The sequence below is a fragment of the Magnolia sinica genome, chromosome 3 (assembly GCF_029962835.1).
Source record: "Magnolia sinica isolate HGM2019 chromosome 3, MsV1, whole genome shotgun sequence".
Taxonomy (NCBI): Eukaryota; Viridiplantae; Streptophyta; class Magnoliopsida; order Magnoliales; family Magnoliaceae; genus Magnolia; species Magnolia sinica.
In genome coordinates this window covers 99345038-99364572 of record NC_080575.1, presented here as the reverse complement: position 1 = coordinate 99364572, position 19535 = coordinate 99345038, and the positions used below count along the sequence as shown (strand labels likewise).

General features: G+C 38.6%; 1 protein-coding gene across 1 annotated transcript; it reads right to left on the bottom strand.

Moving 5' to 3' along the window:
* Positions 1–2282: 2282 nt before the first annotated feature.
* On the bottom strand, positions 2283–14345 carry LOC131240387 (putative E3 ubiquitin-protein ligase XBAT34). Its single transcript, XM_058238579.1, has 11 exons — positions 14056–14345; positions 13826–13942; positions 7254–7368; positions 6760–6840; positions 6512–6600; positions 6251–6342; positions 5935–6016; positions 5132–5203; positions 4010–4112; positions 3591–3676; positions 2283–2997 (listed from the first exon to the last, which is right to left on the bottom strand). Exons 2-11 carry the CDS (start codon positions 13925–13927, stop codon positions 2338–2340), a joined length of 1482 nt encoding a protein of 493 aa, XP_058094562.1. The 5' UTR covers positions 13928–13942; positions 14056–14345; the 3' UTR covers positions 2283–2337.
* Positions 14346–19535: the final 5190 nt, after the last annotated feature.

Here is a 19535-nt window from a genome sequence, read left to right as displayed (position 1 = left end):
TCAGTCTGTATTTATAATGAAATTTTTAGCGTTCTTGAACTAGTGTTCACACAGGAAGTATGTGATATTTGGGTCCTCTGTTTGTACAACTGAGGCCCATTATTTGCGTGATCACGGCAGTTGATCTGATGAGACCCAAACTGAGGAACCTTGCCGCAAAAATCTACTCAAATATGACAATCATAATGCTTTAATTGGTGGCCCCTGGAAGTAGATGGTTAAGATATAGTATACAACTAGCATCCTCATTCAACTAGGAAAGGGTCAAAGCGTAGATGGCTAAGATCTTCCAATGTGGCTATAGTAGACCCCCATCCATCCACAGTGCAACCACTGGCAAACTGGAGTAAAGAGTTGAGTAAATGCAGTAGAAGAAAAAGAGGAACTGGTGAAATGTTTGTACAGAACTGTTAGGTCTTTCAATTTGTACAAGTGGGTCTTCAGTGATCAGAAAAATCTCAGGCATCCAATGAACAGACGGTTAGAAAATACAGCAGTGGCTTACATTGGACAGAAGTAAAGCTAAGTGTTTTGTGTCTAAGATATTCCGATTTTGGCGATTTTCGGTGCATGGCCCATCTTTGGTAGGGCTGATCATTTCAACTGTTTGAATCACTGACTGCACCACGTTCACATGATGTGCACCACTCGTACAAAATGAAAACCCTAAATCTCATCCCAGGTTATCTGTGGAGACAAGGGCATGATTCTACGCCAATGCACCATGGCGGCATTGGGAACTGAATAACTAAAACATACCCATAAGGTCCCCACTAAAATGTTGGGCATTGCAGAAACGATCACAGATTCAGTCTCACACGAAACCGCGGTACATATAACCTGAATACAAGCAGGGTTCATCCATAAATGGCATGGCTGTATTGGCCTGAAACGGCCTGATATGGAGCCATACGAGCTAGTATCGGTGGTGGCTGATACAGTACACGTGAAACCGGTTTTCAATCTGTGGTTAAAAATCCTAGTCGATGTCATTTTAGCCTTAAAACAATTTTGTTTTGGCTTTGAAAACATTAGTAAGAGTTAGACGTTGAATGTTCCTCTATTTGTGGGTTCTTGGAAACTGACTCCTGCCCAAACTATTACAGACCTCTTGAGTCTCACGGCGGGAAATTCCTGTAATCATAAACTGGGTGGAACCCACCGTGATGGTTGTGAGAAATAAACCTCTTCTGTTTTGCCAGCTCGAGACAAATCCAGAGAAATGCAACTGTTGAAACCTTCGCTAGGTATGTTGTGATGTTTATATGCCATCCAAACCGTTCGTAAGGTGGGGATGAACTGAAAACACAAAAACATTAGCCTTGTTTCAACCATGGGCATTCAATCCCTGCTTTTTCCTGTTGTGTGGCTCACTAGAGTTTTCGATCTGCCTTATTTCTGATCTCACATCCTGACATGAGCCATGTTTCTATATTAAAAAATAATTTAAAAAAAAAAAAAAAAAACCATTCATATGAATAGACTAGTCATGGATGGAGGAGATGCACCCAAAAATTTTAAATTTGGAACTCTATTCACCCTTCTTTTATAGGGTCAGTTATATGGGAAGCCAGACGTGGGCTTAGCTTAGGGCCAACTGCAGCCGGCCCATTGCCACTCTGACCACAAATCTTCTTTCAGAAATTTCTCAAGATTTTCAAATTCTGAAGTTTTTCTCGGGATATTATTGGGTAAATCTCACTGAAATAAAAACTTAAATATATTATAAATTTGTAAACAATTTTGAATATAAAAGTATTAAAGTATATAATGAATTATTTAAATTTTAAATAATTTTCACATTAATATCAGCATAATTTTCACAAGCAGATACTTAGAAAATTTATAAGTGCTCAGATTTTGAAATTCCCTCAATATCTCTTGACTGATTTCTTGCAGAAATGACACGAGATTTTTAAAATCATGGCAGCATTTCACCATGCCCACAAATGGGAATTCACAGAAGCGCGCTTTCCCTCAATCAATAGCTTGCAAATGGACAACACAGCCAATGGCCCACATTGAAACGCAACCAAAGAAGAGTGTTAGGATCAGCTAATGGGCGAGATTTTTGGGTGTCTCCCATCCACAATGGCGCCATCATTTGAACAGCCTGGATCCTAGCCATCCAACACTGGCTCCATCCCTCACAAAACCATACTTCACATAACAACATCTGGAAATACCTCTCTTAAAATCAATATGAAATACGGCTTTTGTAAACCTGATGGTTACATTATGAAGAGCTCTGCTACAACATACAACACAAACGAAGTACAACCTTTAGATTCAAACATGTTTTGAACAAACTCAGTTCAGCATTATTGGCTTCATTATTCAGGCATGGTAGAGCTTTACAACCTGATCGATCTTAGCACGGCAAAGTGGGCACCCCCATCCTTTTTCTTTGATGTCATTCAGACAAGACATGCAACCAACAACGTGACCGCAGGGGACACATGCTGCCTCTTTCGGGGCATCTAGACAAATCACGCAAGATGCAGAAGCATCACCATCTTCTTTTAGTTTGCTTGGTGCTGGCCTCATCTCCACAGTTGGCATCGATACATCGATAGGGCTTGAATCGACCGTTGGATATAGGATTGGACCATCATCTGATCTTTCCCTAGGAATTGGTAGTGCTGGAGGAGGATTATTTTGAATTGATACAGTGATAGGTGGAGTGCTTAGCTGGCTTTGGTGATGTTGATCTGGATTTTCACTTGGCCCAACTACTTCAGGCACTCCCCATCCATTATAGGTACTACTAGTAGGTGGTTCATCCAACCAGCCATTGCCACTAATCTTTGAAGTTGGTAGTTCATCTAGTGGGACTAAACTAATTAGGGCAGCATTGTCCATGGCCTTACCCAAACCATTTGGGTGGCTTGTTTTTGAAGGAAAGCTTGGAAGACTCTCCTCAGTAGCTGACTGAGAGCTACTGAAGGTCATTTTAAAATCTGTATCTTCTGGAATTGCTGGAGTGGGAACGTTGAGCTGCAAAAGAAAAAACATCCGTCATTTTTGGAACAAGTCAAATATGGGTGTCTGCATTCATTTGGAGAAATGATATCTACACCCACCTAAATGACTTTCATATATCCCTGATTTCCATTAATTTGAGAACTGAAATGGAACTTTCATGCACCACAATTCCCACTATGGAAACTGGGAGTAAGAAAATTGAAAAGGATGGGCATGGACAGTGCATCCAGGACTTCTGTAACCCATCACAGAGGAATGGAGATGGAAATAAATCCAAGATATGTGTTCAATCAATGCACTAAATGGCCTTCCCAAAATCAGAGGGGCAGTGCATGATGAAATCAATGATGGCAGCTTCCTAAACAACCAACTATAAATATTTCCACTTCTGAATGTGACATAAATCTTGGTTGTCTAATTTGTCAAACAAAAATGGTGGTTGAAAGAAGAGAAGAGGCCGGAAAGCACCATCTATCCATGTCAGTGTCATTACCCATTAAGATATGTAATTTTTTTAAATGTATATATTTGCACATATGCTAGTATGAAATGTTCATAACAGAATCAAGTTAATTGTCTGCAAATCCCTTGTCCTTTGTTAATACCTGTTGCATTCCTATGCAGGCGTTATGGAACCACTCAAGTTGCTGCTTGTTACCCTCATTAGCAGATAAGAACTTAAATCCTGTTTCTGTATAGGATTCATATAAATCAAAGTTCAACTACCGTTGACAAGAAAAAGAGTTTAACATAATTTTCACATTTATGAATAATAATAGTAAAATAAATAATAAAAAAGAAACTGCATGAAATAGAACTTTTTATATTTATGAATGTAGAAGTGCCAAAATTAAATACTTAAGGTGGATTTGAAATCATGTTACATGAACAGAGTAGGAGAATATGCACTGCAAATTTCTCAGCAGAAATCTAGATGAATCTAAGTGATTTTCAATAATTCAATCCACACCATATGTCTGCGAGAAAAGGGTTCCTAGAGAACATTTTCGAGCAGAGAACTTACTGGTGGCCTTGTCAATGATAACCAGTGAAGGATCTGACTGGTTAAAATCTGGTTCCTCAATGTTAGCCTTCCAAAGCTGAATAACTGTATGAGGCTGGGCGGCCTGTTCATCCATCAAGAGCCCTCAGTAAATTACAGAAATGATGGAAATGACCTGAATGACTATTAATTACTGTATGAATTAAAAATTAAAGAGAACTAGCACAGAATGTGGCACTTCGTAAAGATTCAGAAAGAGCTACTATTTGTTCTCTAGGCTAAACCAGTGTAGGCCGCAACAAGCTGAGATAGCTTTCACTTGAAATTTGGCATGAGTTTGAGCAAATCTAGCCCACTCTCAGTTCTTAGTTTGAACTGAAGTTATGCTTGATTTGCTCTTGGTTCTAAGATTGTGATCAGCTATGCAAAATTTAATTACTAAATTGATCTGCAGAAAAATTATGATTAAATAAAAAATATATAAATTTCTATAAAAAGGGAAAAAAAAAAAAAAAAGAATATACATTGCTGATGAATAAAAAAGGCCAAAAGAAAGTCTTCTATGGTAATTAAGAAAAAAAAAAAGTGATAGATATCTATACTTTTTCAAAGGCGATGCTTAAAATCTGAATCCAGTACAGTCTATTATCCTTCAAAAAAGGGAAAAAAAAAATGAAAATAGTAGTTCTTACTTCTTAAAACCAATCATCATCCAACTAAAATTGAAATATATCAGTTTTTAATACTTAAAGGACTAAAATTTCTAAACAGTGATCCAGGTGGAAAATGGCGTAAGTAACCAACAATTTAGTCAAAGGAGCCACAAGGTTTTCCTTGTGTTCGGTTTTCTTTGCCACTTATCTGATGCCTCTTTTTACCTTTTAGCCTAATTAATTTCAGTTTGTCGATCAAAATAGTAATAATAATAATAATGGGTAAGGTTCCTTTTGGATACGCATATTAAGAAACATGTCTGATAAACTGGCAATATAAACACATTTTTCAATGTATTTTGTTGCCTGAAACATCTTTAATGCCAATATTTGGAAAATAAATGGCTATCATTGTAACATACAGTTACATTTGTGTTACAATTTTTCTTGTTTTCCTTATTCCAATTTCCAATGTTTTATTTTCACCCACCTGATTCTCTATTCTTCTTCTCCTTCTACGTCTTCCTCTGCTTCGCCTTCCCACATGCTCCTCTTTTTGAGCCTTGATATTGGATGTGGAAAAAACAAACAAAACAAAAGGATGATATTACTTTGAGAAATTAGATAAGGTAAAACTAAATATTTCATTCAAAATCATAGCTTTTTATCTAAAAGATGTCAAAAACACCTCCTTTCAAGAATTTTTCATTTTGCTGAAAAAGGGTCGAAAATGTCCTTTCTATGGTAAAAACTTTTCTGATAGCCTTCCCATCCATCGAAGGTAATATGTCCCATAATACAATGAAAAGCAGATACGCTAATATGGTAATATGTCCTCTCCTGCAATCTATCTTGACAAACAGAAAAACAATCTATAGACATCAAATGAATCTAATACAAACTATTCATTATCAATGGTATACAATACACAATTAACATAAGAACCCACTAGTTGACAGAACTGGTTCCATTAATGAAGTAGAATAAAGCAAATAAAGCCACTGAGCAAATGAACAACAGAATGCCTAACCCCACAAGCTAGGCTCAACTAGACTTATCGCGAATTGGGAAGAACTATCATTCAAGCATCTTTGGCACTTTAACAATATTAAAATGTTCCATTTCACAATTAATTCAAAAATCCCAAAACTCCCACAAGCATTTACAGATTCGAAGCAGAAAGGTTCATGTTTTTGCTTTTCATGTGTCTGTGCAACATGTTACTCAAATTGCTGGAATACCATGTAGATTTAGAGATAATCAAATAGAAAACAGAATTGTGCTCCATGATACCTGTGGAGAAGGATATACAGCAAGCACCAATTTCTGAGGTTTAGTGGGATTGTGCGAATTACGGGGAATAACCACTGCCCAACTGAAAATAATTCAATGTTACTCAGTGTCAATGTCTTCCTGCTCACAGTAGGAACTGCCTAAAATAGCTATGAAAATAGCGGTGAAATCACAGTTATTGTGACGCAAATAAAATTCTTTGGCTATACTAAGACAAAAAAAAAAACTATATGGGGCAAAAGAACAAAACAAAGAAATGGAAAAGGTAGAATATAAATACATCGATACGAAGAAAATAAGGTTCAATGACACCCACACTTTTCGTGATACACATTGAGGAACAAATGCTTCAAGAAAGCCCAGCCCATTGAGCTCCCGCAGCCAACCCGAGAATAAGCAGATGTGACTCTGGATACATACAGTAAAAAAACAAAAAAAAAAAAAAAAAACAAAAACAAAAACAAAACACCTTAAGCTGAAGACACCATCCATAGAATGCATGTGCATAGAGAGAACGTTACACCTATTAAACCCAGAGTTACAAACTCTTAGTATATTTTACAGACTGCCAGCATACCTCAATGATACGGACGATGTTGAGATGCCTCTTTGCTCTAGCTACATCAAGAGGAGTCTGATCAACTTTGTTCATTACTAAAGCATTTGCTGAAAGGTTTTAACACCAATTCATCTATTAAAACAATATTATAAACAGCAATGTAGCAGAAAAGCTTAACTGGGTATAAAACTCATAATCCAGAGTCCATACCTCATCTCAAATTCTCAAATGTAGTATTCAATTAATATGTAGTAAATAAGATGTACCTCCATGAGAAAGAAGTAACTTAACAGTCTGCTCAAGTCCTCTTTTTGCAGCATGATGCAATGGAGTTCCTGCATGACTTCCTGCACGAAACCCCGAAATACATAAAGAAACATGAGCCCAGAACTTTCATGTATAACTTTAAACTCATTCTCAATTTTATTATTAGTTGATGAAGGAGAAAGGAAAAGTAGCTTAGATCTTATTTCAGCATTTGTTCTCAGCTGGTTTGGAGAAAAATATACTGAAGATCTGAGAATCAGATCTACACACTGCCACAGTGATCAATGGTATTGCAAGCATGGTTACTGAACGTTTCAACGTTCCATGACAATAGTCTCACAGTATTTTTACAATGCAAACTGAATTTTCTAACTGATTTAGTCAAACCACTGCAAGAAATCATACTGGAACTGAAATACTATTCTTTGAGAAAACAAGAAACAAGTATGAGAAGTATATAAAGTAGAACCAAAGAGAGTTATGAGATTCTTACGCCGACGGTAAGCATTCACATCGGCTCCAAGTTCGATCAACGTTTTGGCAACATTGAAAAGATCAGGCTTCGTGCATGCGACAGTCAGAGGTGTCTTTCCTTTTCTATCAAGCCACTGCACAAAATCTGCAACATCACATGACTTCCTCCACACGTGCACACAAATTGAAGTCTTGGTTGAAGAGGTATAAATTTCTGAGCTACATGCATGCTCTGATAAAGGGAGTTTTCATTCATGTTAGATGTGATCCCATGGGGCTCACTTGTGGACAACCACTAGTGGATGAGTCCCAGGAGAGTTTTCCGACATTATCCATTCATATTTTCTCTCTGTAGCTTAAAGTTAAATTTAAATTCAACTTTGAACTTTGGATTCGATGAGGGTGAGATCAGATGAGAATGGATGATCTCCAACCTCATCCAAACTCTCCAAGCATTTCCTTTAAATGGGAAGGTCTTCTCTTGTGAAAAGCATATTTAATTCCGAGAATCCATTGAGAAAATAAAAAAGTGATTACCATATCCTATATGTCAATATGGCCCATCCGTCCTTATATGATCCAAGCCGTACATCGTAATTCAGGGGCCATCTTTATTGTAGAATCAGAGGGGGTGATCAGACCTCTCTGCTCCTGTAGTGAAGGTCCCATAACGTGTAGACCGTCCGATCCTACAAACACTGACTTTCAGTGATATCAAAGTGACCCAGGATAATCTCATTGGCAAGCCATCAAACAAATGTTCCGTTATCTCGGAGGAACCAAAGATTCGATGTTGAGTTATAAAGGCATGAATCTTTAACTCAAAGGATAATTAGATGCCACCTGAGGTAATGATGCCCCAATGCTTCAAGATGTATTCTTGCTCGGAGGGGAGCTATCCCATAGTTGAGCAAGAAACAAATATCCAGCCCCTATGGAGGTCGAGTACATTGTATGTTGTGCTGCAATTCAGGAATCCATATGGGTTTGCAGATTCTTACTAAGTCTGGGTGTTGTAATGGGCGTTCATGATCCTATATCATTGAGGATTGATAACATCTCTACCATTAACTTGGCAAAAGACCTCAAACACCACCAAAAGTCCAATCACATTAAGATCAAGTATCATTACGTCCGTGATCAAGTGAGAAATAAGAAGGTCACCCTCAGCTATGGTGGCCACCATGAACAGGTGCCACCATTGAGTTGTAGCAGCAGCGGCGGCAAAAGCATGGCTGCCCCATCCCCTCTCTCATAATCTCTCTATCCTTTCTCTCTCTTTCCCATGGCATTGTTGTCGCCACCACAAACAAGTGGCAGCCTCCACCCCCATTCAAAGGAAGCACCGCCATCCCATAGGTGGTAGACTCTGAGGAGTTTCAACACGAGGTTTTGGGTTCGAAATCCATAGGTGGTGAAATCCCACTACGGCATGCATGGGTGTGTGGTGGGTGCGTGTGTAAAAAAAAAAAAGCACCGCTATCCCCTCCCTGTGTGTGTGTGTGTGTGTGCAGGTGGCAACCTCCACCCCTCATTTAAAAGATCTTAGCGTGGTTCGGGATAGAAAATTCAAAAGCTATTAAAATCCTTATAGAGAAAACTACCAAATTAGACAGGAAATCGTGTCCTCAGACTAAAGCCGAGAAATCTGTTATGTCTTCAGTACCTTATATGAGCCCAGCAAGCAACTTAATGTATGACATGCTTTACAACAGACTAGATATTAGTTATGCAGTTAGCATAGTCAACCATTACCAGAGTAATTTAGGACAGTCTCATTGGCAAACCGTCAAACGAATATTAGACTATCTCAAAGGAACCTAATATCTAATGCTATGTTATAAAGGTATGAATCTCGAGCTCAAAGGATATCCAGATGTTGTTTGAGGTAATGATGTAGATGACAGAAAGTCTACTTTAGAATATGTCTTCTCACTTGGAGGGGGAGCTATCTCCTAGTTGAGCAAGAAACAAACATACATAATCCTTTCATCTACGCAAGTCGAGTACATTGCATGTTGTACTATAGTTCAAGAATATTTCGCTAATTCTTAGTAGGTCTGGGCATTGTACCGAGCATTCATGAGCCTATATCATTGATGATTAACAAAATATTTGTCATTGACTTGGCAAAGAACCCCAAACACCACCAAAAGTCCAAGCACATTGAGATCAAATATCATTACATCCATGATCAAGTGAGAGATAAGAAGATCACCTTTACCTACATTCTTACCAAGGAGATATTGGTTGATCCCATGATGAAGCTTATTGTTAGCTAGAGATCTATTCTAGGTTCACGCCAGACAAATGGAATTGAGAAGAGCTTGAATAATATGCTTCTATCATGTACCTTTGATATTTCATTCATGAATAATACATTCCTTTTATTCAATATTGAGCACTAATACTAACTTGGAGTATAGATCATCAATGTTTACCTTGAGATCATATAAGATCTCTACTTTTGTCGGCAAACCAGTCACGCACTCGCATAGGTTGACCAACCTTGAATGTATAAGAGAGGTATATTCGAGGTGATGTTCATACGTTAAGGTGTGAACTGCCCTTTATTGTGAATAATAGATAATGAGGATATGAGTGAGTTATCCGACTTTGGTCATAAAAGATCAAATATAAGATTGATCAAGTCAAATAAAATAATCACACCATTGTTCTTCATGTGATCAATGTTATGGCTTGCATAAAGGGCATATCATGAGGATATTAGATAAGTCATATCTCATGTGAGACAACCTGCGTATTGCAAACCCGACATATACCTAGTATTGTCTACTTTACGGCGTAAATTGTAAACACGTGCAGGGACCTTTACCTACAAATTATTTTAATTCAATCAAATCATTGCAATGTGCGAGTAGTCAGTCTTGTAGGTGAGTCATTGTCCTTATCTACCTTCCTCTTATGTATAGGAGGATGAGATTGAGTGTGGCTACTTTAGTGTATGATGACAAATGACCCTTCATTGGCCAGAATTGTTTACACTAGAAATGCAGCTTGATCAATTCCAAATTACACATACAGGTGAGGAAGATCATGTGATAGCTACACCAAGTTTTTAGAACTATTAATTAATATGTACTTTAAGAATTATCCGCCGACAGTATTGAGTTTTTAAAAAAAAATTGTAAACAATATTCATTTTAATTTTGAGAGTAGAGAAAAAAAAATAGAAGGGTGATTACCATATCCCATATATCCATCTAGCCATCCTTATACGATCTAAGCCGTAGAATCAAAGTGGTGATCTGACCTCTATGCTCCTATAGAGATAAGGTGGACCATTTGACCCGCGCCTTTTATCATCAACTTTTGTGAAGGTCCCATATCATGTAGACAGTCAGATCCTACAAGCCCATTCTTTAAGCCAACTTTCAATTCATGATAGGAGATCATTTTGCCTCTGTAATGACTTAGGATCCCGTAAGGCTTACATACGAAGAAGGTTGGGTGATCATCTAGGCTTTATTTTAAATGATCTCTATTCCAATAATTATGCAAAAAAAAGGATCCCAACCATTGATTTATTGAGCTGAATGTGAACCATTAACAAATTTCCTCTCATTGGTCCACATTCGGTTACAGATACCGATCATAAGAATCACCCATTCAGAACAAGTTTCTTACTGTGTAACATCTGGAATAAAACCCAAGATATGGACAATTTCTAACCACTTAAACAACTCTGCATGTGGGCCCCTGTGGAGTGACACATGTTGATGACCTTGAGTTGCAAATTTGGCAAATCGAACTCATCATACTCAATGAAACGTGGACATATGTTGCAGAAGAAGGATTCTAGGTCTTGATGTTATATGACCTGTTGCAATGGGCTCAGAAGGAGAATTCTCTTGCAGGAGAGGAGTCCAGCACAGAGGGCCTTAGAAAATGAACACAATGGCCCCTTCCATGTCTAGTTGGATCTCAATTCCTTCTCTACCCAAACGTGACCATGTTGCACATGTGCGCAAAATCCACGCCACTCATCTGTAGGCCTGAGCATGTCTATGCCATGGCCTGAAAATCAGGAAAGTCCATTCAGCAGGTGAGCCCACAAATGTACGTTGAGTGTGACCGCTACTCAATTGTTTTTTAACATCCCACTCTTGGGTCCACGTGTGACAGACCTAACGATAGGGTTGGCTTGATTTTCAGACCACAACACACTTGTGGAGATGAGACCCATCTCATGAACGGCCTGGACCTTGATCTCATGCACGTGATTGGCACATATATGAAGAACATGATCCAAAGACCAACTTGTTGGAAAAAATCGGATTTAAAAAATAGAAGAAAAACAGTGTTTTTTTTTTTTTTTTCTGAAGTGGTTTTGTCCCAAATCGGATATGAAGATGGATAAGAAAGCCTTTATTTTAAGTTTCTCTCATATCAACTTGTAAGAATGCCTTTGGTCGCGCATGCACGGGCCATGGTCTTGGTTGTGGTGTGGTGAGTCTCTCATGCACCCGGCTATTGTAGTTTCCGTATCGAAGTCCAATGATGCCTCTTTGAAAGACTCGTCTCAAACTCTTGTTTTAAGTGGTTTTGATCGTGTGAGTCCAATGATGCCTCGTATCCTCTTTAAAAGACTTCTCATTTGCTCACAAATTCGAGAGTTTAACTCTTGTTTTAAATGGTTTTGATCGTGCGTGCACGTGATCCATCCCCGATTACAGGAGCATTAGCTCTCCCTATTTTCCATCTCCATTTTAATCTCGCCTTAGAAATTTCATTTTCTTCCCTATATATATATATATATATGGCTCTATGCGGAGGAGCTGATGGGAACTTCCCATGAGGTTGAGCTGTGTGGGCCCCACTGTGATGCATGTCGAACATCAACACCGTGCATTTGATGGGTCCCCTTTAAATTATGGGATATCCCAAAAATCAACCATATACGGAACTCAGGTGGACCATACCATCTAAAATCATGTGAAGATATGCCTAAAACATATAAAGGCACTTGGTGGGCCAACATGAGTTTTGAATGCTGCTTAAACTTTATCTGACCCCTCATCCAAGTGGGGGACACACAATGGATGGGCTGGATTTGTGAACCACATCTTCGTAAGGCAATAAATGATTATGAATGCTTTAATGGGAGGTTAACCCCTTTCAAGCATTGTATGTAGCGTGGCCCACGAAAGTATCAATTGACTTAATTTTTAAGCCCAAGGCCCACCATGGAATCTTGCATCTGATTGATGGGGTAGATGTTTGACACGCATCATGGTGGGGCCCACACAGCTCGACCTCATGGGAAATTCACATGAGCTCAACCGCATGGAACCATTTTCGGTTAATGTATGTATATTTCCCATGTGTGTCTGTATTAGAACCAATGTTTTAAATAGTGAATAGTGTGTAGCGTAGTGTTCACTCTTATGAAGTGTGAGGCATAAGTTACACACCAATTTCAAGATATTTGGTGCAACCAAACGCAACGTAAAATAATAAGAAAGGGTAACAAGTATAAAGGTATAGAAAGATCAATGAAATTGATTTAGTATTGTTATTTATTGTTAAGAATCTTCTACTTAGAAGTGACTCATTAGATCTAATGGCAGCGGAAGATGAAGGCTCAAATGTTGGATTTTTCAGAATGCGGTCGCTGGAAGAAGGTTACATGACTTTTATTGGCATAAGAAGAGGTCTAATGGAGCACTCTTCTCCATGCAAGATCTACCTTGTAAATAGTGTAGCAATGATGGAACCTGACTTCTTCTCCTTCGCAATTGATCTCCCCGCACTCCCCGAATTTCTGCTCAAAATCTATTTTCTCTCTCTTAGTCACGAATCATTGGCACATTTAATAAAAATGCAACCAGGACAGTTATCAAAAAAACAAGAAAAAACTTCTCATGCACTTTGGAAACTACCAGAGTAATGGGTAGTTGGTTACCCTGTAATCGTCACAGTCCATCTCTCAGTCTCCTAGTTGGTGGGGCCCACTTGGACAACATGCATGTGTTGCAGTTACACATATCTTACTTTACTAAAAGCATAAAAAAATTAACTAATTTTTATTTAAAATAGAAAATTGTAATAAATTGTTGAAAACATTAATTGATGTTATGTGGTAAAAAGTAACTTATAATATTAACTAGGCAGAACGTAGTCCATGTTACATGTAGCATATGCAAATAATCATGTAGCATATACTACACGTGACTGAAGCTATTTTTACGAACTATGTATCATTAAAGCTAAACTATGACTGTAAGCTACATGCTACGTAGCGTAGTTATTTGAAATATTGGTTAGATCTAACATAACTCTCCCCGCCAGCCACCGCATTTCCTGAACCAAATGGCCAAAATGTTGGGGCCCACATTTGTAGAGCAATGTATATTTCCTCATGCACGGACACAAACATGCAAAGACCATAACCGAGTCATGCATCATGCAATCGGACAACCACCCTTATCAATTTACACCACGAGAAAATTTAAAGAACGAATCGATCAGGAATAATGCAAAGAAGAGAAATAAGAACCTAATTTAAAGTTGATCAAGATCAAGAAAATAGCAAATACATTAAAATCCATAGAATCAAATCCCAGTTACCTCAAGACCACCACCATCGCGGTGGATGACTTTAATCCCTTCGACATTTCCATGTCTGACTAGCTCATAAAGCAGCTCGTCTTTGGACATTTGCTGCCCCATTTTTCTACCCTCTCACTGCACAGATCAGAAACCCTATAATTCCACTTCTGATTTGGTTTTTGAATTAGAATTTGAATTATTTATTTTTTTTCTCATACAAAAGACATATATACGAGAGTAAGAGAAACCTTGAGAGTTCCTGTTTTTAGAGCGACAAAAAGAAGAGAAATGGAGTTTTGGGAGTGGCTTCAAGAATCTTTGGATGAGAGGATTGTCTTTTCAGCAGAGAATTTGGTAGACCCGACCCATATAGAAAGAGGCTAGGTGGAGAATGGAAATTGAAAATCCTACCGTTTTAAAGTAGGAGAGAAAGAGAGTAGGATTACTTAGAAGGGAAGTAATCTCTGATTTCGAAGAAGATCCTCTGAATTTTAAACTTGACTTATATGCTATGACACTTCATAGGTAAGCAGTTGAAATGGTAAACGAGGAATATAATATCTCAAATCATGAAAAACATACACGTTGAAAATCAGATCTTTTGAGCTGTCCTAACCTCTGATTCATGGAAAATATCCAAAAAATCTAATAATTAGATGGGTTCCATTTTGGAAGTATCATAACCAAAACTTAAGCTTATTTAATTATTTGATTATAGGCTTAAAGAACATTTATTGGACAGTTAAATTTGAAAAGTATCCAATTCTCCTATTTCAACAAACAAGTGTCCATAAATCAAAGATCTGGATTATTTAACCAAATTGAATTTTGGGCTTCAGACTTAGAGACAGTGGGTTCTTGTAGGTTTAGATCTCATTTATCTGCTGGAATTAACGTATAGAGGGTGGATCCGCACAGGAAAATTCCATGTGGTCATTTCTCATTCGTCCATGTCATTGCACGGATGACACCAGCTCACAAAACACATTGGTTTTCTCTCTCAATAGGGATTGAGTGCGTATCGGCTGTGCAGAAAGCACGGGATAATTATGTGTGGTCGTTTCTCATTGGTCCATGTCATTTCAGATGACACCAGCTCATACAACACACTGGTTTTCTCTCTAAACATGGATTGAGTGGGGATCATCTGTGCTGAAAGCATAGGAAAATTATATATGATCGTCTCTTAATTGTCCACATCACACAAGCTCACATAACACCTTGGTTTTCTTTCTCAACAGGGATTGAGTACGGATCGTCTGTGTCGAAGGCACGGTAAATTGTGTACTCATTTCTCATTGGTCCACGTCATCAGTTCACAGTACACACTGGTTTTCCCTCTTTACAAGGATTGAGCAATGGATCATTTGTGTTCAAGGCGCAGGAAAATTATGTGTGGTCATTTCTCATTGGTCCACATCATTTTTAATGCACACCAGCTCATAAAACACACTTGGTTTTCTCTCCCAGCAGAGATTGAACGACTACCTTGAAACCTTCCTAAGTCCTCATGAGGTTTATTTCCCATCTAACCTTTTCGTACAGTCACACAGACTTGTACAAGAGGAAAACACAAATATCAGCTTGATCAGTGCTTTATGTGGCCTAAGAAGCTTTCAACAATTGGTATCCAATTCCCACTGTTTCCTATAGTGTGGCCCATTTTAGCCTTGGATCTAACTCATTTTTTGTGTCATGCCCTCAAATGATATGGAAAAATGGATGGACGGTGTGGATCTAAATATACATCATGATGGGGCTCACAAAAGTTCCACATGTCAGCACAAATGTGCTGCACCACACAACAAACAATGGAATTTCTGAAGTTGTGAGCCCAAAAACAAGGTAGATCCAAAATCTCAAGTGGACCACACCACACCAAGCAGTTGGAATTTGATGCCTACCGTTGAAATTTTCTTTGGGCCACAAAAGGCTATGATCAAGCTCATATTTGCTTTGTTTCCTTTCATCTTGGTCTTTTGTGACCCTATGAACAGGTTAGATAGCAAATAAACCTCATAGTTAGCCTGGTAAGATTTCAATGGTAATTCATTCAATCCCTGCTGCGTTCTGTAGTGTGCTTCACTTGAGCTTTGAATGTACCTCATTTTGAGGCTCATGCTCTGGATTGATCTAGAAAAATTGATGGCAGTGTAAACCTAGCACAGAAATCTTGGTGTAGAAAAATCAACGGCGGTGTAGATATAACACAAAAATCATGGTGTGACCACAAAAGTTCATACGTTAAAAGTTGTGTTGTATAAGTAGAGTTGTACACGAGTCGAACCGAGTCGAGCTTGGCACAGCTCGGCTCAGCTCGGCTAGTAGCTAACCCCAGCTTGAACTTGACTTGGTCCTCGCGCTTGACTGGCCAACTTGACTCAGTTCAGTCAGCAAATCGGGCCAGTTTGAGCTGAGTTTGAGCCCGTGCAACATTTTTTCAAACACACAGTGCATCTTCAAATTTCTCACATAATGTAGAACAGTAGCAACATTTTGGTACGGGTATTTCATCAAACGCTTAATGTGCAACATCAAAATTTTGTAGTAATTTGTTTCGTATCCATTCCTTCTTTGCCACCAGCCGATCTTCCGGAGAATGTATGCACCCGAAACAACATTTCGTTGTCTCATTTCATCAAATACTCAAGTGAGCAACATTACTATCAAAATAACCAATTCACTGAGTCGATTTGATCCGAGTCTATTCGAGTTGAGGTTCAATTCGAGTTAAGTCGAGCTCAGCCAAGCTCGAAATCAGCTCAAAATTTTTTTGAGCTCTAAATTCCAGCCCGACTCTGTATGAATCCAATTTCAAGCCAAGGCAAGTCCAGCAAGGCCACCTTCATATGTTGATTTATCTACATTGTCCATCCATTTTTTTCATATCATTTTAAGATATAATCTAAAAATTGAGGCATATACCAGGCTCAAGTTGACCACACAGTGGGGATTGAACACTCACCATTAAAACCATCTTAAGAGCTGCAGAAGTTATATGTGACATTATGAACACATTGCATGGGAAATAAACATCACGGTGGGCCCTAGGAAGGTTTCAACGGTAAACATCATCATCACCGCTTCTTCCTGTAATGTGGTCCATTTGAGCCTTATATCTGTCTCATTTTTGGTCGTATACTCTAAAATGATATAAGAAAAATGGATGGACGGTGTGGATAAACGCATACATCACGGTCCCACCTCATAGCCCCAGCCTGTTCCGGGCTCGGGACAGGCGGGGGCGGTACCCAATCTGCGTCCGTTGCGCTCGCTCGATACGCTAGCATACATTACATTAAACTTTCAAAACATGGGTGCCCATCTAAATGACGCATATACTGAAGGATAGATTGATTTTGTTTACTGACTGGACGATTGGTGGACATTTAATGGACAGCTAAAATTAAATAGTCAACGGTTGATATCCAATGAGAAAATTCCCATCAATCAAAGTTTCGGTTCATCCAAGAAATCTATTATTTTTGTTTATTACCAATCATCTAGAGTGGTTATTTCAATTTGAACGGTTCAATCTGAGTTTATGTAGTCCACGTGGACTTTAGTCATTCAGGACCGTTGAAATGAGATAAATAATAATAATAATAGCATTAATTTAATATTCTCCCTGACGTAGCGTTACTATACATATAGATGCATGGACGCCAGCCGCTGAACACGTCGTGTGCATAGTACTGGTCGAAACCTTCAAGATGGTGGGTCCCACTTCAGATGGAGCATGACCCAAAAATCAGATTGATTAGACGCTCCTAACATCTGGTTAGTGGACATTTGTTTGTATATCTTGATCGCTGAATTCTTTCATTTCAACGGACGTCTATTGACTACATCAAGGCGAACAATTTAGAGATCCAAAATAATTCAACTACACCAAGCTTCATACTACCTGGGACAGTGCCATTGGTGAATCGGGACCGTCCATCTAGTAGCTCCTAAACGGAGGATGGAATGCATCTTTGCCATCCAACGGCTGGTCTTCAAATTGATGGAAAGGATCATCAAAGGCTGTGGTTTTTTATTCGTGTGGCATCCATGAACGGGCCACTGGATGAACAGTCTCCGATGCCCATTCCTTGCTACGTATATGGTGATAGGTGGATTGAGTCACACATGCCACGTGTGGTGGAGGTGTGCATGCGTCAACCATCTTCTTACGCTGAGTTATTTGATACTCTTACAGAGTGTGAAAGTTCATATACGTGGGACACATTATCTCAACTTTAACCGTCCAAATCACCGACCCAATGTTAACGGACCACTCAAATATTAGATTTACTGAAGATCCTAACATCTGGTTAGTATCCATTTGTTTCTTGTATCGGAAGCATTGAGACTTTTCCACCGTCCAATAGTGTCGAGAAATCGTACTGTGAAGATAGTCATACATCAGCATAATTTTTAATATTGTGTATATCGAAATGGAGGCCCACCTTTTGGACGGTTTGATTTGAGTTATTTCTGTCACACGTGTGCAACTTCTCAGAGCCTGTGTACCAACAGTCACACAAATATAACTTTTAGCCTGCAACCTCTTTTAAATGGAGGTTTTTTATATAATCACCTGCCTTCATGGCTATCAAGGCAAATGCCCAATTTTAAAATATTTAAATTAAAAAGCTTATACTTTATAAATGCAGAAAAATAGTCGTTTCGTGGGCTTTTGACCGGCCGGAAAAATATCGTTAGGGATTTTGACCGTACTGGCCTCATATTATGGCCAAGTTCCTAAAAGAGGTTCCACCTTCCAAATATTTCGAGGGTAGCCTCCCGACAAGCTTTTGAAAATTATTCAAACCTAAATGCCCTTATCCTTGGCTCAATAGTTGTATGATTTTTATATTTAATCATGAGAAAGTGATGTGCACGGGGAAGCTTTTTTCTGGTGTAGGCAAGGCCCAACTCATGAGGCCCACATTGATGTATGTGTATAATACATGTCACTCATCATTTTTGCGTTGTCATTTTAAGGCTAAAACCCAAATAACAGCCTGATCCAGTGCTCGTGTGGGCCACATAATATAAAATAATGATGATAATGGCAACCACTATTGAAACTTTCTGTGCTTAATGTGATGTTTGTTAGAAGTGGACAATGCCCAATTCAAGACTTTTTTGGCCCACAGCTAGCTGATGGACAAGGTGGACGGAATGGATCACCCCATTGTGGGACTCGACTCCTATTATTTAAAAATAATTAAGTAATTAATTATATTAACCCGACAACCACAACCCTTACTACATTACAATCACGACCCTTTACAACCATGACCCTTACTATGTTATATGGGTATAGGTCATAGTTTTCATGTTATATGGGTCATGGTTGTAATGTGGTAATTAAGGGTCGATGTCGTCATATTATATGGGTCGTGATCGTCATGTTATATGGGTCATGGTTGTCATGGGTTAAGGTTGTCATGTTATATGAGTTGTGGTTATCATGTTATATGGGTCGTGGTTGTCATGTGATGTGTAGAGTTCATAAGAGTCGAGATTGTCATGTTATAAAGTTTCTGTCGTAATTTATGTGTCGAATCTAATCGGTCCATTGGATTTAGAATTTAATTTAACGTCATGGGTCAAAAAATGAGTTACATCTAAAAAAAATTATGGCCTCCAAAAGGTTTTCAATGGTAGGTTTTCAATTTCACTGCTTTCAATGGTGTGGTCCACATGAGCCTTTGATATGCCTCATTTTTGGGCTCAT

Excerpts from the sequence above, each read along its gene's own strand:
- LOC131240387 (XM_058238579.1), bottom strand. The coding sequence starts at position 13,927 with ATGGGGCAGCAAATGTCCAAAGACGAGCTGCTTTATGAGCTAGTCAGA. Across the intron at positions 7,369-13,825 it reads GCGATGGTGGTGGTCTTGAG|TGGCTTGATAGAAAAGGAAA; the intron begins GTAACTGGGATT and ends GATTTTGTGCAG. Across the intron at positions 5,204-5,934 it reads CTGTATATCCTTCTCCACAG|GCTCAAAAAGAGGAGCATGT; the intron begins GTATCATGGAGC and ends TCCAATATCAAG.